We start from the raw sequence: 23,536 nt of genomic DNA, 5'->3' as shown, positions 1-23,536 counted from the left end.
CCTTCTTCGATAAAGCCACGCTCGCATTGCAGATGAGAGACAGATGGACTTTGAATTGGAATAGATACAAAAATAATCATCCTCCCACTCGGAGTGAAAATTATATATTTGGGGCTCTTTTGCTTCTGCCATAATTGTGGTCTTGTGTGTGCGGACTGCACAGCAAACTAGTGCCCACTGACTACCAGCCACGCCCCGATGGCAGTTGTTCTGTATTTCCTTTATCCTAATATGACTTGATAGATTTAAACTCCGCACACTGAGCTCTGATTGGCCAGCAGGCGGTGCATTCACTGAGTTGATCTCTTATCTATAGCGGGCAGCATCAGGTAAAAAAAAGTTATTTAGCCTTCCCAAACCTGAGCCTCACGCGCCGCCTATGATTGTCTCTTATTTTAACTTCCTCCTGGACGCGAGAACAACGAGCAAAAATCAACACCAGCAGAAAGAGCCTCTTGTAGGAGAAGAACATGTATTTATGGCGCTTCTCCATCGCCATAACCCTGGGCTTGGTGTGGTATTTTTCATGCGGTCGCTCGGTGACTCAGTACATTTTGTGTATCTTCTTTTGTTTTTCTTCTTCACTTTTATTCGAAAACAGTGGAAGAGAGAGCAGCACTCAGACTGATGAAGAGACAGTGGAACATCCATTCCAGGTATTAAATTAATTTTATTTTGGCAACAACTTTTATTGCAGTAAATGGTTGCTTTTACGAGCAGTGTTGCCTGATCGAAAAAAAAATTAAATATGTGAGCGTGAGATGCATTAGAGTACATCACATGATGATGGCACTTTTAACCGTTGTATATCCTGTAATAAGTTAAATAAGGCTGTTAATATTAGTATTAACCCTTCTCTTGCGTTAGGTCATACCCCCCTTCCCATGCTATTTTCGGTCAAAATTGACCGGTGTGTTTTGCACAGTGATATCTCTGGAACCCCTTATCCAATTTTGATGGTTGACATCTCATTTGAACAGTCAAAGCAAGTAGAATCAAGGGATGACAGACAGAATGACACCAGGGGTGAATTTCATATTATTTTTGGCAGTAAGTTCAAAGATAGTGCTTATTTTACATTACTGTATATTATAAAAATGCTTGCCCTGTAGGCTGTGTTTACTGGAGATGGAAATGCTTTAGTTAGTATTGTAGCTGCGATTCTTCCCGTTCCAATGATGTATTGATTTGATACAAGCAAGCCAGTGTTTCATGTCATGGTCCGGACCCACCGGTGGGCCCATCAAGTTCAGCATTCACTGTGATGAATATAAAATAAGTCACTGATACTGTTTTGAGAGAGAGAGAGAGAGAGAGAGAGAGAGAGAGAGAGAGGAGAGAGAGAGAGAGAGAGAGAGAGAGAGAGAGAGAGAGAGAGAGGAGAGAGAGAGAGAGAGAGAGAGAGAGAGAGAGAGAGAGAGAGAGAGAGAGAGAGAGAGAGAGAGAGAGAGATAAAGTAAAGTACTGTATGTACACTTGTCATATCAGTAAAATCAAGTACTGTATGTACACTTGTCATATCAGTAAAATCAACTATGTGTTGAAGTATTTGCAATCATAGCCTGACGTGCATGTTTCCTACTGAGGCCTGGAGAACTTGTTTTCACTCATCACACATGTCACATGGAGTTCAGCACATACTGATGCTACAGTTTTTACTCTTTATCTTTTCATATCGTGGTTTATGAGTCGTGGTTTTGTTTTATTTCAAGGAAGCTGCTGAGGGACAGTTGTTTGGTGATTTATGTGACTTTGCAAAAAGCAGCGTGCATGCTGAACCTCTGGAGTCTCAGTATCCACATGTGAAGAAGTCTCTACAGCAAGGTGAGGCATGTCTAACCGTGGAAAATGTTTTTTTAGGGGGTTTAACACATTTTACTGTACAGTTCTGGTAAACGTTTTATACAAATGTGAAAGAAAAAGTAAATCAAGGTTCTGCTCTTGACCCCAGGGTGTTTTGTCAGCACATTTCACTTCTGTAAAGGACAGTTTTGCATAGACACGGCTGCAGCTGGAGCTCATGTTACATGGAGTGAGGAGGGGTTTTAAGAAAAGAATGAAGGATGAAAAACACACCCTCCCAGTACAGTATGGATAAGGCTGCAATGTAGTAAGTAGAGGAACAAACCCCCAAAAAAGGCTTTAGTTATCGAGATACCCCTACTCGGGTAGAACAAAGCACAACCATGTTTTTTCATTACTTTAATATTTGTAATATATGAAACGGATTGTTGTATACAAATATTTTACTGCAAAATATTTTTTTTTGTAAATGTAGGCTCCTCTGAAGGGGGCCATGTCAACCTTATCACGTGTATATCTGGAAATAAGGATCAGAATGTCACCAACTTTGGTTTATATGTTCAGGGTGAGGCAAAGCATACACTAAAGCACCTTTTCTACCAATACCTTTGTCCATCTTTGTAAAATATACAATTAAACACTGATACAATTTAGGCGGAAATGAAATTTGAAAGGAAAAATCCAAAAGGTATGTTTATACTTTTCTGTCATTATTAAAGTTAGGAGACCAATTCCCCAAAAACCTTATTTATATGTACCAAAGAGTGTTATCTTATGATAAAAGTTGGTTATTTGACTATTAGGGGCTGGTAACCTCTTCTGTCACCAGCCCCTAACAGGTTGCTAGTGCAGCAAGGTCTTAAAACTGACAAATAGAATGGGCCCTATAGGTGTACATGGATGAACGAAAGGACACAGACCATAGATTAAGGCAAAAATGTAATATCATTATTTTTATATAATATATATAATAATAAACCCATCTTTATCATTCTTAATGCATTTATCTTTATATTTAGTTAATCTTTGAATTAACATGGCGATAGGCCTACTGTGAGCCAACAGGCTTGCATGACAGCATTTTCATATGACATAAATGAACATTTTTGACTGAACAAATCAAGCATTAGTTCAAATTAAACCATAAATTCTAAATACATACACAGCATTTAGTCAAATTTGCTTAATAAAGTCTAGTATTGTTCTTACATTTAAACCAGGTATATCAGGGACGACATTTAGCCTATAGGATTTAGACTACTTTTTATCATTCCTAAAATGTGCCTTAACATTAACATACATTAATGTTAAATATATACATAAACATATAAATCTTTCTCGCGCTGGAGACGCTGTAGTACATATGCCAGGCCTGTAAGTGGCGCTGTAGTCTGCCACAAAAGCAGCGAAGAAGACTTCCCGCCCATAGTTACCATGGTTACCCTTTTGTTTATTCTCCGATGTGGCTTTTTTTGTCCCTCCCCGAGGCAAGCGTTTGCTCCCGCTGCAATGCAATCCCTCCCCGTCGAGGCAAGCACTGTAATTCTCTCCGGTTAGTCCACCAGCAGATGACAAACACCCACCTCTCCGCCTCTTCCAAGGAACGAGGGGACCGTGCGGCAGAGTTTCAGTTTCAGTTTGTTTCGCCAGTCAAGATGTCCGTTAAAGTTTAAATCTTCCAGACAAAATTAGAAAAGTGCCGGTCAAAGGTCTTCTTTGTTATTTATTGAGCTTTAAAACAAATGAATAACGACTCTATATAATAAAACACGGAGGACGGAGATCTCTTTTTCTCCCCCTCTTCTGACAGCCCAGCAGCTGATCAGAGCACGTCTCCCCTCTCCTGCAGGGGGGCGTGGTCAGCAGAATCAGACCCGTAGACAGCAAACAGCACATAGAGCGAAATGAGGCATGGCTAAAATGCATGATCTGTTTGGTATTTTGAAAACAGAAACGTATAAATATACCTTATATAGGTATGGCCCTACAATATATCATTTAAATATAGCATGATAGGTCCACTTTAAGCTCACTCCATTGTGGAGATATCCCCGCGAGAGTGCGGAAAATTTAAATAAAATAATTGATTTCAAATGTGAAATTCTACCAATATACTCACGGACCACTAGGGGGCGCTCACGGACCACCAGTGGTCCGCGGACCACACTTTGAGAAGCACTGATTTACACCTATAGGGCCCATTCTATTTGTCAGTTTGAAGACCTTGCTGCACTAGCAACCTGTTAGGGGCTGGTGACAGAAGAGGTTACCAGCCCCTAATAGTCAAATAACCAACTTTTATCATAAGATAACACTCTTTGGTACATATAAATAAGGTTTTTTGGGGATTGGTCTCCTAACTTTAATAATGACAGAAAAGTATAAACATACCTTTTGGATTTTTCCTTTCAAATTTCATTTCCGCCTAAATTGTATCAGTGTTTAATTGTATATTTTACAAAGATGGACAAAGGTATTGGTACAAAATGTGCTTTAGTGTATGCTTTGCCTCACCCTGAACATATAAACCAAAGTTGGTGACATTCTGATCCTTATTTCCAGATATACACGTGATAAGGTTGACATGGCCCCCTTCAGAGGAGCCTACATTTGCCCTATTTTCGGTTATGGGAAGGTCATCAACCAAAAAGAAATATTTTGCAGTAAAATATTTTTATACAAAAATCCGTTTCATATATTACAGATATTACAGTAATGAAAAAACATGGTTGTGCTTTGTTCTACCTCGGGTAGGGGTATCTCGATAATAAAGCCTTTTTTGGGGGTTTGTTCCTCTACTAATGTGCTCAACGGGAAATTCGATTTGTGGTTCTTCATTATCAGCAGTTTCCGCTTTCCTTGTTATGCAGTGTTTATTAAATTGGTTATGGTTAGAATTTAAGATTTATAGCATAGCTGGCGCTCAGATTCTTTGAGAGTAATAATTGACTTTAAACACAGTTCATGTCCTCTCCAGTCACATTTCTCAAGGCTACAGCCAGTGTTTGAAAAGCCATTGAAAGTCAATGGAATTTAGAAAGTAAAATTAAGCTTTTTGCAATGATTTGGCCTTAAAAGCACTTTTCCAGTCCTAAACACTGTATGTCAGTCATATTCAATCTGGGTTCCAAGGTAATTGTTGTTTATTTTCACAAATGTGGCTATTCATGTTAACACAATTAAAAAAGTAAAGCTGTCAGCAACTCATGTTTAAAAATACACAGCCTCCTTTAGAAATGTACATATATTCCTAACGTCTCAAAGTATTTTAAAATAGTTTGTGTCCCACTATTAATAAACAAAAACACAGCTGACAAATGTGAGATATAAAACTACAATAGGGTCTATTTACATGTAAAGTGATTTTATTTCAAGCTGTTTCCGTGCCCTTTTTTATTGAAAGTCTTTGTATGCCTGTAAATTGCTGAAAATATTAATAATTCATAGTTTAAGATATATATTATGGCCTATCGACATAAATGAGATGCTGTGTAAAAGCCCCACATCAGCACTTTCAGCTGGTTCTTGTTTTTTCTCTATAGGACTTTTATATAAATAACTATGTTGCTATAAATAAAAAATGCTCTCCAGACGGACCCGTCTTCATCAAGTTCAGAGGGATTTACTGTCACGTATATCTGTGATGAGTTTTTAATTAGAAAAGTTTGGACAGGAGTTTTGTGAAGTTAAAAAAACAGAGCTTGAATTTCACCATAAAAGCTTTAAATTAGGGCTGTCAAGTTAACGCGTTAATAACGCGTTAACGCAAAAAAAAATTAACGCCACTAATTATTTTAACGCGATTAACGCATGTGTATTTTTTGTCCTCGGCCGCCGTAGTTTCAGAGCGCATCGAGTGTAAAATACCATCGACAAGCTGATGCTGACAGCCTCGCTCCTGCTGCCCGCTTGTGGCAGACCACACTTCCACGCTCACCGGCAGGCCCGGACTGGCCATCGGGAGGACCGGGAGGGAGTGTGTATGTGTGGCGCGACTCGCGCGAGCGAGGCACACCTTACGTGTTGTTGTTGTTAGCATCTGGTGCTAGCTAGCTGCGCTAACGGATTTAAGGAGCTGTTTCAATGACATTTCGCCGACAACTGCGCCGAGCACTTGACTTTATGCAGGTAGCCAGACAGTGGGACATTGTACGAAAAGTCAGCACACTCAGCACGGATCGTACGCGCAACATGATTGCAGCGTCCAGGCAGCTCCCATTCGAGCATATATGCCTTGAGCTGCACATAGCTCCAACGATTCATCACAGTGTCTCCACACACACACACACACACACACACACACACACACACACACACACACACACACACACACACACACACACACACACACACACACACACACACACACACACACACACACACACACACACACACACACACACACACACACACACACACACACACAGTATTATTGTATGAGAGAGGTTCCAGGTTGAATTGAGGCGAATATTTGTAATGTTCAGAGGTTGTTGTGTTTAATATTCATGAGAATATTTGTCATTGTTCAAATGATAATAAACAAACATATAAAGCATATTTGTCCACTCATATGTTGATAAGAGTATTAAAAACTTGAAAGATATCCCTCTAAGGTACATTTAGAACAGATAAAAAATGTGCGATTAATTTGCGATTAATCGCGATTAACTATGGACAATCATGCGATTAATCGCGATTAAATATTTTAATCGACTGACAGCCCTACTTTAAATACGTTAACATTGACATGCCATTTCATTCTGTTGTTTATTTATGCTTTGAGTTAGTGAAGGCAATATTTTTCTTCCCACTGCTCCCCTTTGTTATTTTGATAATCGTATAATCCTGAGAGTAATTCTTCATGCAATTTCAGCCTCTCACTTTTGGAGATTTGAGCTTTTCTGTGTTATATATCATATTAAACGGAACATCTTTAGCTTATAGCCTGACAAAACATGACATTTGAAGACACCTCTTTGGAATTTGACAAACCCGGATGGACATTTTTTGCTATTTTATGACAATTTATAGACTTAACTATTAATGTAGATAATATTAGGCAGGTTGATGTGTGTTCTGAATGTGAATTCTCTTTTATTTTTTCCGGAGCTTTGTATTACCATAATTGGAACAAATAAAAAATGAAATGAATTTCGCTGCAGTCCTCGAGTTTGATGTTCAGAAGAAGAGCGTGGGAGTTTTGTGTGAAAGTGAATTTTCTCTTTGTGACTGCTGTCCTCAGTGTTCGAATGTGCCTACGCCCAGCTGGTCCTGCCTTGGTACGGCGTTCCTGAGCAGCGCGAGCAGCAGCCTCTGCACAAGGTGCTCAGCGGAGAGTTCAACTTTGTAATAGACCGGATCATCGACAGAGCCAAAGACTTTGATGTCTGCCAGGCGGTCGTGGCCTCTGTTCCTATTCTGACCCAGCACTTACATAATGCCAAGCAGGCTGACAGGTGACGCCTACTCTCTCTCTGATTCATGCTGCTTCTGTTACTCAATTATGTTTCTTAACTCTATAAACCTCCACAGTTTTATCACTTGTGAATTATTTACCTTACTTTTACAAGATCATACCTGCAGTGACATCCTAAAAGTTGCTTTAAAGGTCCCATGTCATGGCCATTTCTACTGATCATAATTCCATTGTTGAGGTCTACTAGAATATATTTACATTGTTCAATGTTCCAAAATCACATTGGTTTCTCATACAGCATCTCTGTATAGTATGTGTATTCACTCTCTGTCCTAAACGGCTTGTTGGAGCTCCTGCCCCCCCCTCCCTATGAGCCCACTGTGCTCTGATTGGTCAGCTCGCCCACTATGTTCTGATTAGTCCACCACCGTTACAGCGGAACATCAGTGATTATGTGTTACAATGGTGTTTGTTAGCAACCAGAAAATGACACCAGTAATGACAAACAGATGAGAATGCTGCGTGGGGTCTGGGTGCCGTGTTGGCGGGACGTTACGGGGCTCGCTGCTCCGCCCTTTGAGGCTCGAGGAGCGGACAGTGTGAGCTGGATTACTGGTGTCGTTTCCTGGTTGCTGCGTGGGGTCTGCGAGATAGCGAGACACCACGGAGCTCAGCCTGAGCACACACACACACACTCACAGCCTGAGCTCCGTGTGTTTGCGGAGCACCGCGGGGGGCACCAGAGAGCTTCAGGGGAGGCGCAGCGTGAGAAAAAAATAACGAGAAACAGTGAAATCTAGCTAGTTAACTTCAGCCAGCTTTATGCGAGCGGCAACATGGAGCGGTATATTTTTTGTGAAGTTAGCCTACCTAAAGTGAAAGAGGAGACAGCGTCTGGCAGAAAACGGAGGAAGTATGACCTCGATTATTTGAAGCTAGGATTTTCATGGACCGGTCCTGGCAGGGGCCGACTGGCCATCTGTGTGTTCTGGAGAATCACAGAACAGCTGGTCGTCAGCGGGCCGTTGACGGCCGGCACCGCCCTTTATTTTAATTTTAATAATACGTACTTTGATCAAAAGCAAGTACCGGTCAAGGCTGCAGCCAGAGGATGATCTGCGTTTATTCCTGTCTACATTGCATCCCCGCATCATCCGCCTGTGCGCATCAAAGACGCAGACTCATTGTTCCCACTAAAGTAGGGGTGAGTGTAATAAGGAGGCAAAGTTGACGTTCAGTGTGTTGCCGGGAGCATATAAGGATTTAGCCACGATGTTGCAAATGTTAAAAATGTTTAAAACATATGTTTAAAACATAAAGATAAAAAGGTTTTAAGGAGGTGCCGCTACTCAGCCAATCAAATCGGTGCAGTCAGTGAGCACGATAGATTCAAACACACAGAGACAAGACAAGAAGAGAGAAACAGTCAGCCATTTCAAATGGCGTGCTCGAAAAAGAGAAAGGTAGACAGCGAAAACAGAGCATTTACTGACATTTTCTCTCACTGGACCTCTTTGAAATGCTATTGAATACCCCTGCATTATAGCAACAACAACAATAATAATAATAATAATAATAGCAATAATAATTGGGAGGGGGGGGGGGCGCGGCTGTTCTTATGTTCTCTGAGGGGAGGCTCACCTTCCCACACTTTGAAAACCCCTGGTCTAGAGTGACGTCAACCTTTCCCGGAAGAAAAAAATGGAAAAAGAAAAATGTCCAACGAGGCGTTCTGGGGCATAGACACGTCTTTTCTGTGTTAGAGTTTTACTCGCTACAGGGTGTACTTTGAGGGTTTGTGACTTTGCAGACTGTTTACGTGCAGAAAAAGCTACATAACACACAAGGGGACGGGGAATAACCAGAAAAGCATATGATGGGACCTTAAATGCAGAATGGTGTTTTCAACAGTACATCAGATTTAGAGGCCTTATTAGGCTTTTTGCGTTTTCTCTTTCCTGTAGTTTTATTAGTTTGTGCATGTAAATGGTCTGCAAAGGCTAAAATCCCAAAGTTCCCTCCAGAGGGAGTTTTTGTTCTATTGGCTAGCGCTTCAACACATTGTACATGATAGGCTAAGGGGCAGGACATCTCTAAGCGATTGACCAATCACAACAGAGCCGGCTAGCTAACCAATCAGATCAGACTGGGCTCTGGTTTCAGACAGAGGGTGAAAAAACATGCTGCAGCACAGGCAGTATGAGAAAAATAAAGAGCTTTTTGAACATTAAAGCATGGACACATGAAATACAAATATGAACCTGCATATGAGCATTATAGGGCCCCTTTTATTGTTGGATCAAGCATCAGATCAAGATTGGAAAACAATAACAACAAATAAATGACTGAGCCACTCGGAATCTTTTCCAGATTTGACAACACAGAGCATAATATGTACAATTTTGAATTTGATGTCGATTCAGAGAATCATGTGTTTAATCATATAAGTGACTCGTGTAAATATTATACCGATTATCAATTTAATGACAATGTTGGACTTGAAAATACATTTTCTTTAATACATTTCAACTGCAGGATTCTGTATGCAAACTTTAATAAGATCACTGACTACCTACATACATTTAAAAGTAAATTCAAAGTAATTGCCATATCGGAGGCTTGGTTAAATAAAGACAAAGTCACTGATTTCTAAATTGAGGGTTACGTGCTACACCATATCAACAGAACCAATAAGAGAGGAGGGGGTGTGGCTCTTTATGTGGACAGCGTCCTAAAATGCACACTGGTTGAAAAAATTACAATTATGACTGATGATTTAATGGAAAGCATAACTATAGAAATTGAAATGGAAAGGAAGAGAAATGTTGTTGTGACTTGTGCATATAGAGCACCAGGATCAAATGTAGAGATTTTTAAAGATAGTTTAGGAGTATTAATGGATGGCCTAAATGAAAATAAAACATTTATTATTTGTGTGGATTTTAACATCGACCTTCTAAATGTATCTAAACACAAAACAACTTCTGATTTCCTGGATGCATTGTACAGCAGGGGGCTTTATCCCCTAATCACCAAGCTCAGTAGAATAACATCAACTTGTGCAACATTGATCGACAATATATTTACAAATGTCATGGAAAACAGTGCTAAGAGTGGGCTAATAATAAATGACATAAGCGATCATTTACCTGTATTTGTAGCATATGATTGGCAATTAAAGAAAAAGAAGGAAGAGACTCGCAGTAGATATGTCAGGGTAAGGACTGCTGAAGCAAAAGACAAGTTTAGGAGTGACCTCTTAAAGGAAGAGTGGAGAGGGGTTTATGTAGAAGATGTAAATGCTGCATATGAGTCCTTCCTAAAAATCTACATATCACTGTAGGACAAACATTGTCCCACTGTACTCTGTAAATATAAAGGTACTTATTATCAAAAGCCTTGGATAACAAAAGGCTTACAAAATGCTTGCAAGAAGAAAAACAACCTTTATACATTTAGGACAAAGGCAGTTGAAAAGCAATACAAGGCATATACAAATAAGTTGACAGCTATAATGAGACAAGCAAAAAGAGAATATTATAATAATATGTTAAAAGAAAAGAAAAATGATATCAAGGGCACATGGAAAATCTTAAATAATGTTATTGGAAATAAATCTGTATCCACTGGCCTGCCCAGTCACTTCATTACTGACAAAAATAAGGTTGTAAAAAACATGAGTGAAGTGGTACATGAATTTAACTCTTTTTTTGTAAATGTCGGACCTAATCTTACAAAGACTATTCCAAAACAAAACGATGGGCAAAAAGAGGGTGGCGGAACTCGGGGAAGTAAAGTGTTGCAGTCAATGTTTCTGGGAGAGATAAACGAAATTGAAATTAGATCCATTGTAGACAAATGCAAAAATAAGACTTCGACTGATAGTGATGGGATCGACATGACAATAGTGGAAACGACTATTGACTGTATAATTAATCCGCTAAACTACATCTTTAATCTTTCATTTCAGACAGGTATATTTCCACTTAGCATGAAAATAGCTAAAGTTATTCCACTTTTTAAAACAGGGGATAAAAGCCAATTTACTAACTACAGACCAGTGTCCTTGCTTTCACAATTTTCAAAGGTCCTTGAGAAATTGTTTGTCCAAAAATGTGATAATTTTATTGAAAAATTATTTTGCTAATAGAAAAAAAGATGAAAACATTTCACTGTCCATTGATGGAGTCTTTATTGAAAGGGTTTCTGAATTTCGATTCTTAGGTGTGACACTGGATGATAACCTGACATGGAAATCACAAATAGCACATGTTAAAACGAAAGTGTGAATATTTCTGTTCTAAACAAGTCAAAGTATTTGCTAGATTACAAGGCATTGAGGATGTTGTACTGTTCACTCATTTTGCCATTTTTCATTTATTGTATAGAAGTGTGGGGCAACACGTATATGAGCAACATAAAGCCATTGTCAATATTACAGAAAAGAGCAGTAAGAATAATATATAAAGCTGATTCAAGAGAACACACCAACAGACTGTTTTTTAAGTCAGGACTCTTGAAACTCAAAGACATAGCTGAGCTGCAGACATTATTAGTAATGCACAAGGCAAAAAGCAGAATGTCACCAGTATATTTACAACAGTTGTTTGTTTTTGGATCAGACAAGGAAGACCACAGAAGGAAATTAAACTTTAAGCATCCTTATGCAAGGACTACTCTTAAGCAAATGTGTATTTCGGTGGTTGGTGTAAAATTGTGGAATTCTCAACAAAAGGATCTAAAGAATAGTATATGTATTTTTCAGTTAAAGAAATTGTATAAATTAAGAAAGATGGGACTATATGAAGCAGAATGTGAATAAGTCTATGTACTTTGGTCCTGCATTGCTAAATAATTTTTGATGTCTTTGATGTGATGTCTTGCAGGTCCCATTGTTATTGTTGTTATTGTTGTTATTATTGTTATTATTATTGTTATTATTATTATTATTATTATTATTATTATTATTATTATTATTATTATTATTATTATTATTATTATTATTATTATTATTATTAGTAGTAGTATTATGCGCCGCTTTCCACCTTCTTCTCCAGTAGGACTTAGATGAGGGTGTACTGTTATGTTTGGCTGTGAACATTTTTTTTTTTTTTAGAAAGGGGCAATTCATATAAGAGTTTATTCTTCTCCCTGCTCCTTTTCGCTCAATGGTGTTTGTAGAGACATGTTTTGTTGGCAATTATTGTACATGTGGCGTTACCGCAGCATCCTGACTAAAACCAACAGATTCAGAGACAGTTTCATCCCACAGGCGATAAGACTGTTAAACACCTGAACTGCTGTAACAACATCCATAACATTCTGCTACTTAGTAATCATTTATCTATTTACCTAATATATCATTCAAATAGCTTGCATATAGACTCTTATTTCACTATTTCACTTTTTTTTTAAACTATTCCTTTCTTTTTGCAGTTACTTTTAATATTTACTTGCACTATATTTTTCTGTTTTTCTGTAATATTGTGTTGCACTGTTGGAGAAGCCTACTCTGTAGCTATGGTTGTATGACTAATAAAGAACCTTGAACCTTGATTTGGTTATGCGTACCATGAGCGGGACAAATAAAAATGAAATGAAATGAAAGATTAAACATCAACAGTCATTTCTAGTACTTCCTGTAATAATCACCCTTGCTCTCTGTTTCAGGGAACTCTTGTTCAGCTCCAGAGCAGAGGAGATCGCAGTCCTCCGGGTGTTTTCTGATGCTCTAGTACGTAACCTTTTCCCAAAACCTCTCTGGGGCCATGAAGTCAACCGCTGTGCCTTATATGAGATTGTTGCCTTAAAGGGTAAGGAACCATCAAACTATCTCTTTGCAGGAATACACTCTTACATAAGGACAAAGCCCACCAGAGCTTCTTTTACAAGTGTGATTTGTGTATAATCCCTTATTGTCAGTGGCATAGTACAGCTTAGCCTTAGAGCATGAAAAGGGAAGGCACACTTCCGCAGTGATGTGCCAATTTCCTTTAGGGTTCTGTCTAATCCTTTTTAGAATAGATCAAATGTCTTATCTTGTGGCAAATCTGCAGTGCAGTAGGTTTTGTCATTATGCGTGTAGCTCAGTTACAATGAGTGATTTTGACAGCTGTATTTAAAATATGAAATGGATATCTTGGCAGCTGGAAACAGCTTATTTCTAACTAAATAGTTTTGATATGAACTCAATATTTGATTGTTAACACTAATTCAGAACATTTGGCAAATTATCCAGAGCTTTGATTTCACAGTCAAAATGAAAATCATGTATTTTGAGATGTATTGTACCACTTATTCTTAACTACACAACACATTAGAAGTACAACAAAAAACGATTCAAAGGAACTCATTTGCCAAATTTAAATTCATATTTTGACATTCCTGTAAATACAAATATTTGCTTTCTTATACAGAATAAACAAACAACAGTACTGCATGTACATTAGTACACTTTAGATGAGCTGGTAGGTGGATTTTGTTCCCATTGCAGAGACAAGCTAGTTGTTTCCAGTCAGATTTTATGCTAAAATAACTGACTGCTGCCAACTCATAACATGAAGGCACATTTTGTCAAATCATTTTAAAGCTAATCATTGAGGAAGCTCTTTTAGCTATATTACTGACTGCAGCTGTGTTAAGAAGAGGAAAAACCATAAACATGACTCATTTCACTAAACTGCTTTTGTGAAAAGTGAAAATCGTGCCTCATGATATTAGTGTGTTTATGCTAATGTGGCAAACAGAGCTTGGTGGATTATTTTCTGTTCTCTTCAGGGCTGGGCCTGCTGGTGACATGGCTGTCGGACCCCGACAACCTGAACCAGATGGTGGTGAACCAGCTGGACCGTGTGACTCCCAAAGGTTGTTATTTAAAAGCCTGTTTAATTCAAAGCTCTTTGACACTGTAGGATGTTATTCTAACCTTTTTAAGCTTTGAGTGTAAGACAATTCATATTAGGCAGGCAGGTAGAGTAGTTTGTGGTTGTTTTGAGGAGTGGCCTGTGCTTGCATAACATTTTGTACAAACCGTTTTGTGTACAGCAATGTGTTGTCAACTACATGACAGTGTAATTTTCTTTACATGTCTAATCAATCCCTTGTTTCTTTGTTCTGTTTGTTGGTACAGACAGCTAATTACACACACAGCTGACAGGCTGAATGCCAAATAATGTTTGTGCCCTTCCTTTCTTTGTATTGTAAACAATCAAACCGTAATGAAGGCTTAATACGAAGCGATTATGCCATGACAATAATGAACCCTGTGATGTGACAAACGTATGTATTTTCTATAGTGATCGCATCAAAAACATCATCATTTGTAGTAATCTGTAAGTCGTACCTCGATCCTGGGATATTTATTCATTATTAGTCCATCACATTGATAATAAGAATTCACTTTTGATTACTAATTATACTTACATGCTTGCATGCCTAATGATCATGGTGAATAGTTTCTCACTAGAGAAAAACAATATGCAGATTGTTGTGATGATCAAGGTTGAGGTAGAATGCATTTGTATTCTCTCCATGTACATGAATCAGTTCATCAGAAAGGGACACTGTTTTTTCAGTGCTGTAATGTACACAATAAAGAAAAGAGCTACGAGGCAGTAACAAGTTGTAGAATTATCTCTGACTTTTTACATGTGGTTGTTGTCATTTTCAGCCAACAAGTTAAAAGAAGGATGGTCTAAATTTGTGGACAAGGTAAAATCTAAGAAGGCCAAAAAGAAGAAGATGGAGCGGAGGGTCTTGGCGCCCAACGAGGACGAAGTCGACGGCAGAGAGTGCTCGCTCCACAGCCCGCACGACTCTGACAGGGTGAGGCTGCTGCACCTCGCCTCAAACTGAAGAGGATTAGTTGTGAAACATGACAGATTCACTGTGATTTTTTAAATGTATTATTCAATTTTTGTTGTGTGTAAACACCATAAGGAGGACAGTGATCTGGAGACGAGCGTCCAAGAGGACATGATGATCAGGTTGTTGTATGAGATGTGGCGCGCTGGCAGCTGGGCTGTCAGCATCCCTCATGTGAGTTATAAATATCCGTGACAGTAAGGAATGTCCCGGAGGCTCGTTATCTGTCTGCTGAGGCTCTTTAAAACGTTGTCCTTGGATGGTATGTTAATGTTTGAGCAGCAGTTGACTTTGTTATAGGCTGAGTGGGATGGCGAGGAGCTAATCTTCACCTTTCACCTGGAGGAGAAGGGCAGCCCGGAGAACCTGCAGTGGGACATCAAGAAGACATACATGGATGTCATATACTTCCGCAACAGATGGCAGGTAAAAGGCAGATAAAACGTTTTTTTGTATATTTGTTTTTCTATATATTATCAGTTTAAAAGTCCAAATGTGTAGGATTTAGGGGAATCTATTGGCAGAAATGGGGCGAAGCCTGCGAGCTAGTTCAGGCAGTCAACTCGAGCACTTATGCTGCATTCATACATAACGCCCCTTGCCACTCTACAACCAACCAAACAGAGTCTCCTTAATATGCCGCTCTATTTAACTTGCCAGATATCTCTCCATGCATTGCTTGCTGCTGCTGCTGCTGCGTTCGTGCCCTGCTATTGCGTTCACATTGCTACCGCTGTGTTTCATGCTGCTGCTGCTTGCCTGCCCCACCACCACCCCAGCTTCCATCCCAGCATCCACCTGTAGGCTCGGGGTTAGTTATTTAATCATCACTCATCGTGCTATGTATATCTATGGAGTGATGATGCCCGAGCCTAGTCGCCAAACTCAACTATATGCTGCTTCTAATAAACATGTTAAAGAAATACGTGAGTTGTCTGACTGAAATTGAATATAATTTTCATAATTCTGTTTTTGTTTCTGTATAACCACCTGAAATTGGTATCCTCCGAACCTGAAGCCAATGCAGAAGTGCATTAAAACTTGCAACAAGTGTATTCTCTCTAATGGCTAGCAGGGCGACATGATAGTTATGAGTTACATTTTGTTGCCTAGAAACGTCTTGTTCAGCATTTTTTTTGTAATCGTCTCCATCCTCTTTTGTCACTTCTTCTTTCCAAAAACAACATGGAGACTTTCACATTTTTCTGGCTTTACATTTCTATATTAAAGTTGCTGTAGACACTGCTAGACTATGCCTATCGACAGTGAAATGTACACATTGTAAGGAGCTGCTAAATACCAAATGTACTGCAGTATATTCTTTTTGCTTGCCCTCCTGTGAGGCCCTGTCGTCTCCATGCAGATGCTCTCTGTAGTTTCCACAGTGATTTACAGTTAAATCATGAATGTATAATAACTTAAATCTCTTCAAATCATTTTTTTAGTACGCCCCTCTTGGGTCGTCCTAACTCACGGTTTTCTGTCTCTTCACCCTCCTCCCAACTCCATCTCCGCACTCTCAACCCCCGCCCACCGTATATAAATCCCCCCTAGACCCCACTCATAAAAGAAGAACTTCTGGTTGTCAGGACTTTTTTCCTTTGACTTCAGATAGGAGTTGTTTTGACCACTTACTGTCTAGCATGAGCCAGAGGGGGAAGCATTGTTGTGAAAACAAACCACAACTTTTCCCTGAAAGTCAGCTTATTGAACGTGCTGTCATGAGGAATACAGTTTTATTCTTTTGCCAGATATAAAAAACAGCGGGGTTGACCAAACACTGTTCAGTCTTGAGGCTGTCTTGTCATAAAATGATATTTTTCCTCTTTCTTTTTTTTTAGGACTCGACCAGCCTGCCCACGATCCTGCTGCTGCAGAAGTGGGAGGTCAACGCTGAGGTCAAAGAAGAAGCCAGAGTATCAGTGGAGCACTTTCTGCAGGTATAGACAACATTAAACTTAGATGTGCTGGCAGATAAACACTTCAATCATAATCATGACTCAACATTTTCTTCATTTATTTTCCAGGCGTTAGTTTCTGCTAATCTGATCAGCCAAACTCAACCAGTTTTTCAGTTCCTGTGCCCACTCGACAAGCTGCTGAACGAGGAGGAACATTACGGAGGCGTGTGGGGCCTCCTGAGCGGCCTGGCTTACTTCCTGACTCCAGGTCAGGAGGAAGAGGAGGTAAAGTTTTACATATTTGCTTTTCTTTAAGTCTACATCTTAGAGGTGCGATGAGTGTGGTCTGTCAACAAAAACGTTGGCCCCGGCTCAACAGGGGTTACGCTGCTCCACAGCCTGTGAAACCAACACCAGATTTACTCTCTCTTGCTACGATCTGGCACCTCTGCGCTACATTTTTATAGAGGTTGGCGCTCGGTCAAATCCCGAACAAAGCAGAATGAAAGAAAAAAGGAAATGCAGGCAGAGGGCTTCAGTCTCTGCAGATAAAATAACTCGGTGTGGATTAAAAAAAACTCCCAGGAGAGAGAACTGGGGTTACGTACTGTAACCCAGCTTCTATGAGTATAGGCGCAGCCCTCTAAGGCTATCGCTATTGGGTAATCCCACTGCACGTGTGCAGCACTGACAGACTTAATCCACGCCCACCTACGGACTCACTTCCGTATAAATAGGAAGTAGGCTCTACAATCTGCTCCCACACAAACAGCTTTTCTTCAGCTATTCGTGGAGCCAGTGGGGCCCGAACCTTAGAGGGCTGCGCCTATACTCATAGAAGCTGGGTTACAGTACGTAACCCCACGAATAAACGAACAGGGGGAAGACCAAGATGCTGCAGTGCAAGTGTCTTCCACTGTCATTCCTCCGTGCAACGCCGTAGAGGTTGAAATTCCTCTGTTGCCGTGCGCTTGATGTTCTCCGGGGGATCCACCCCAGAGGAGACCTACGCCTGTGACACAGCCTCACACAGCCCGTGTGACAGGCGTTGTGCAGACAGAGGCTGCCCTATTGAGCGCTCTCTGTAATGCACAAACAGACGCTGGGAACTGCGCAATGCAGCCGCGCGTGCCGTATAGCATGACAGCGCACGCACGGGACGGAGGAGATGAGATGTGGCTTCTTCCTCTGATGTGTGAGGAGGAGGAAAAAAAGCCATCCAAAGTTATCACTCTCGATCTAAAAAAGAGCCTGTGATCATTTTTGGCATAAACGCCGGGCTAGGGCGCAAAACAGCTGAGCTGCCATCTCCTTGGATCTGGAGACATGACGGAGTCACAGAGAGAGCAGACAAATCACTCACCCCTTTTAGCTGATGTCAGAGCCAAGAGCAGAGCTACCTTGGCTGACAAGAACTTTAGGGGGACCTGATCTAAAGGCTCAAATGGAGCTTTTCTCAGTGCGCGTAACACCAAAGCCAAATCCCATTGAGGCGCCAAAGCGCATGACACAGGTATGAGTCTCTGTACTCCCCGTAGAAAACGTTTTGTCAGAGGGTGACTAAACACCGTGCTGACCCCAAAACCTACGTGGCAAGAGGAAATGGCAGCAGCATATGTTTTGACCGTGCTATAGGCCAGTTCCTGTCCAGCAACAGCTGGAGGAACGACAGCACGTGAGGCAGGGGGCCCGTAACGGGGTCCAGGCTTTTCCCTACACACCAAACGGAACGTTTAGGATGCTCTGGTGTGTTCAGCAGCAGCGCTGATCGTACACCTCCCTGGCGATTTATGTAGGCCGACGCTGCTTTGTTGTCTGTTCGAATCAACTCCATACGGAGAGTAATTCCAGCACGTATGGAGAGACATGTGAGCCGGCCACTGTCCCCCCACTGCCTGTGACATGCACGTTCTTCAGCCTGCGAGAGATGCGTCTGTCAACACTGCGGTGTGTGACGTCACTCTGCTCAGGGGCACCCCCACTGACAGGACGTGGAGATTTTTCCAGTAGGTTAAATCCAAACCCACGGAAGGAGGAATGTACACCATGCGTCTCCTCTGACGCACAGGGTCGATACGCAGGCAAATAAACCACCTCTGGAGTCTCCTCATGTGAAGGAGACCCAGGGGGATCACCACGTGACCAGCTGACATCATGCCTAACAGCTGCATCACGGAGAGGGCTGTCACCGCCCCGCGGGGTGTGACGCGCCGGAGGAGAGCTGTCCGAGTTGCCTAAAAACCAATAGGTTTTTAAAGACAGCCGGTTTATGCAGCGAGCCATGCTGCCTATAACCGACAGGTTAGGGGCAGCCGGCTTAACCGGTGAGCCTTGCTGCTTATTATTATCCATCTGTCCATCGAACACACGCGTCGCCACTCTGAGTAATACTCTGAGAGCGCACGATATGCTCTGGATGTGCTGTGGTTGTCATGGTGACGAGCCACGTCAGAGCCCTCGCCGCCGTTGCCCGTGAAGCAACCCAAGAGGGGCCCGGACCGAAAAGGCTGCGAGGGGGCCTCCACACGCTGCATCTCACACCGGCTCTCATCCTGTCGCTGTTTAGGAGAAGGCTCGTAAACTGGACATTGAGGCGCGTTCACGCTCAAACCTGCTGAGGAATGAGCAGAGGTGTGTGCAGTGCTCTTCACACAGTGCGTAATAACAGCCCTGGGCTCATTACGACCGTGTGTAGTAGGCCCATCTGGGACAGAGGAAAAACCGTGCCGCCTGCTAACCGACAGGTTAACAGCTGCACCGGATGAGAGCTGTCACTTTCTCCACTCTCTGCTGTGAGAGTCGCGCTCTCATGCGGGCTGAGTTCAATTCCACTCCCAGTTAAATGATAACCTGGGAGGGAAGAGGACAGCTCTTCTTCCAGTTGATAATGAAACCCAGGCTTGACAGATGCACGCTGTATCGTCTGTGTAAAGCCGCTTCCTCCCTGGAGCGAGGCAGCCACAGCCGGTCGTCCAGGTAAAATAACACTCTCATCCCCATTCTGAGTAGCTGGTCCAACCGTCTCCACCCACTTTGAAAAAGTGCGTGGAGCCAGGAATGAGAAACGCAGGAATTTGCTGTGTTTCGGGATGATGGTTACGTGGAGGTATGCATCCTTCAGGACTGGATGTGAACCAGTCTCCCTGGTGAACACACTCCAGCACCTGTTTGATCGTCAGCATGGGAAAAGGCAATTCCCTTGTTGGACACTGACAAATGGAGGATGGGTCTCATTCCCCCCGCCCCGTCTCCTTCGGGACCAGAAAATAGCAGGAGTAAAAACCCCTGATTTTCTTCCCCTTGAGGAACCCTGGAAAAAGGCTTTCTTTAACCAGAGTTCCTGCCGCTCTGCACGGAGCGCGAGACACTGTTCCTGGGATGACAGGACTCCCTGTACCCCGTAGAACTGCGGGGGGGAGAGGCGAACTGCAGAGACTACCCTCTGCCCATCCGCCTGCTCATCCATCTGTCCATCAGACACACGCGCCGCCACCCTGAGTAATACTCTGATAGCGCCGGGTGTACATTCTCTGGATGTGCTGTGGTTGGTGACAAACCACGCCAGAGCCCTCCACACACTGCCTTTCACACAGGCTCTCATTATGTCGCCATTTAGGAGAAGACTCGTAAACCTCGCGTTCACGCTCAACACCACTAAGGGATGAGCGGAGGTGTGTGCAGTGCTGTCCACACGAGGCGTGTGCAGTGCTGTCCACACAAGGCGTAATAATGGCCCTTCCCGTGGGCTTATTATGACCGTGGGTAGGAGGTACGTCTGAGACAGAGGAAAAATCCATGCTGCCTAACCCCAAAAAGGTTTAAGGTAGACGGATTGAATAGTAAGCCCTGCCGTTTATTAACCGATAAGTTTAAAAAAAACAGCCGGCTTAGGCAGCGAGCCATGCCGCCAAGTAACCAATAGGCTATTGGCAGCCGGCTTAACCGGGGAGCCTTGCTGCTTATTATCTTTCATCTGTCCATCTAACACACGCGCCGTCACTCAGCGCGCGAACCTGCTCTGGATGTGCTGTGGTTGTCATGGTGACGAGCCACGCCAGAGCTCTCCAGACGTTGCATTTCACACAGGCCTTATGTCGCGTTTAGGAGAAGGCTCGTAAACCGGACATTGAGGTGCGTTCACGCTCAACACCCCTGAGGGATGAGCGGAGGTGTGTGCAGTGCTGTCCACACTGTAATAATGGCACTCGTGGGTTCATTACGACCGTGTGTAGGAGGTAGGTCTGGGACAGAGGAAAAAAATCCGAGCTGCCTAAAAACCAATAGGTTTTAAAGACAGCCGGTTTATGCAGCGAGCCATGCTACCTATAACCGACAGGTTAGGGGCAGCCGGCTTAACCGGTGAGCCTTGCTGCTTATTATTATCCATCTGTCCATCGAACACACGCGTCGCCACTCTGAGTAATACTCTGAGAGCGCGCGACATGCTCTGGATTTGCTGTGGTTGCCATGGTGACGAGCCACGTCAGAGCCCTCGCCGCCGTTGTCCGTGAAGCAACCCAAGAGGGGCCCGGACCGGAAAAGGCTGCGAGGGGGCCTCCACACGCTGCATCTCACACCGGCTCTCATCCTGTCTATGGAGAAGGCTCGTAAACTGGACATTGAGGCGCGTTCACGCTCAAACCTGCTGAGGAATGAGCGGAGGTGTGTGCAGTGCTATTCACACAGCGCGTAATAACAGCCCTAGGCTCAGTGTTAATTTCGTCAACGAAAACTATGACGAAAAATGTTCGTCAACGACCTTTTTTACATGACTAAGACGAGACGATAACGAGCTAAAAATAGATTCTTGATAACGAAAATTTGACGAAATGTATATTTAGTTTTCGTTGACGAGACGAGACGGGACTAAGGTGTTAATGGTGGACTAGCGGACATTCAAAATGCAGCATATTTTCCCCCAATTGCCCGTCATGTCTGTCAAAATGCATCTTACATTTCTAACTTGCAATATCATTATTTCCGCTCTCTTCACTCCAGAAGAGCGATCTCCCTGTGTCTCTCTGTGTGCGGGGGGCGGGGCCTAACAGACACGCTGCAGCGGCACACAGAGATCTGCAGGGGACGGAGCATTCAGAAGTATAGAGACACTACAAGGCTCGATGTGGACAAAGCTCGTTTGCCATGTTTTCGCGTTAGCGCGTTGACACGAGTAGAGTAGTCTGTCCAAACAGCCGGCCAAAAGGCGTCATATTCAGTCGGAGAAATGCACAATTTTCGACTTCCTTAACTCGTAGCTCTGTTGCCCCAATTACGAGTAACGTTATCACATCAAGTGTGCAGAGGTGGGAGAAGTACTCAGATCTTGTCGCTAAGTAAAAAAATACCATAGTGTAGGAAGAGTTCCTCAAGTCAAAGTATGATCATCAAAATATATTTAAAGTAGCGACAGTACAAGTAGTGATTGTGCAGATTGTTCCATTTCAGAATAATATATATGATATGTTTTATAATGATTGATCATTAAAGTGTTCTCAAAGCTGGTAAAGGTGCAGCTAGTTTGAATGATATATTATATATCTGTATACTGCAGGGTAGCTTGTGAATTTACTAAAGTCTGAGTTAACACTTGATTATATTTCACATCATTCATCCACATCTGTAAAGTAACTAAAGGTATTAAATACATGTAGTGGAGTAGAAGTACACCATTTAACTATGAACTGTAGTGGAGTAGAAGTACACAGTAGCAAAACATTTACAAGTACCTCAACATTTTACTCAAGTACAGTACAATATTTTAACATAATTATATATTTAATTTATTTCACATTTTAAATAAAGCAATTAATTCGGTTAACAATTTGTTAGTTTTTTCTTTTAAAAAATAACAAAAAGTAAATACAAGAATACCGTTAAAGTACCGGATCGATAAGCAGTATTGATAAGACTAGCAGTACCGTAGAAAACCTTAATGATACCCATCCCTAGATATTACACAAGTAAAGTGTTAAGAGAGTGAAATGTTGCTTTACGAATTTCAACACTTGATGCTGTCACCTTGATTACAATTTCAGATACCTGTATTTGCCTAACTGAATTGGTTTAAAGAGAGAAAACATTTTGACTAAAAGTTGACTAAAATGTAATTTTTCCATCGACTAAAAGTAGACTAAAACGTTTTGAGTTTTCGTCGACTAAAACTAGACTAACACGTTTTGAGTTTTCGTCGACTAAAACTAGACTAAAACTATGAAGGATAGAAATGACTAAAATGTGACTAAAACTAATTACCATTTTCGTCTAAAGACTAAGACTAAGACTAAATCAAAAACAGCTGCCAAAATTAACACTGCCTAGGCTCATTACGACCGTGTGTAATATAGGCACATCTGGGACAGAGGAAAAACTGGGCTGCCTATAGCCGACAGGTTATAAGCCGCCTGTTTAAACGTCAAGCCCTGATGTATATTAACCGACTGGTTAATTACAGCTGGCTTGTGCCGCGAGCCCTGCTGCCTGCTAACCGACAGGTTACAGCCGGCTCAAACGGCGCACCCAGCTGTCTGTTAACCTTACAGGTAAAAAACAGCTG

The 23,536-nt window shown here is 41.9% G+C and overlaps 1 protein-coding gene across 1 annotated transcript in view; it reads left to right on the top strand.

Moving 5' to 3' along the window:
- Positions 1 to 287: 287 nt before the first annotated feature.
- Positions 288 to 23,536, top strand: part of LOC117487889 — a 31,239-nt gene continuing 7,990 nt past the window's right edge. Inside the window, exons 1-10 of the mRNA XM_034136644.1 lie at positions 288 to 656; positions 1,713 to 1,824; positions 7,046 to 7,259; positions 12,890 to 13,032; positions 13,997 to 14,083; positions 14,889 to 15,043; positions 15,158 to 15,256; positions 15,383 to 15,508; positions 16,924 to 17,022; positions 17,110 to 17,268. Coding sequence (XP_033992535.1) covers positions 471 to 656; positions 1,713 to 1,824; positions 7,046 to 7,259; positions 12,890 to 13,032; positions 13,997 to 14,083; positions 14,889 to 15,043; positions 15,158 to 15,256; positions 15,383 to 15,508; positions 16,924 to 17,022; positions 17,110 to 17,268 — 1,380 coding nt within the window. The 5' untranslated portion in view covers positions 288 to 470. The remainder of the gene's footprint in view (positions 657 to 1,712; positions 1,825 to 7,045; positions 7,260 to 12,889; positions 13,033 to 13,996; positions 14,084 to 14,888; positions 15,044 to 15,157; positions 15,257 to 15,382; positions 15,509 to 16,923; positions 17,023 to 17,109; positions 17,269 to 23,536) is intronic.

This window comes from Trematomus bernacchii, unplaced genomic scaffold (genome assembly GCF_902827165.1).
Source record: "Trematomus bernacchii unplaced genomic scaffold, fTreBer1.1, whole genome shotgun sequence".
Lineage (NCBI taxonomy): Eukaryota > Metazoa > Chordata > Actinopteri > Perciformes > Nototheniidae > Trematomus > Trematomus bernacchii.
The sequence above is the reverse complement of the archived record's forward strand: the minus strand, read 5'-3'. Positions and strand labels throughout refer to the sequence as shown.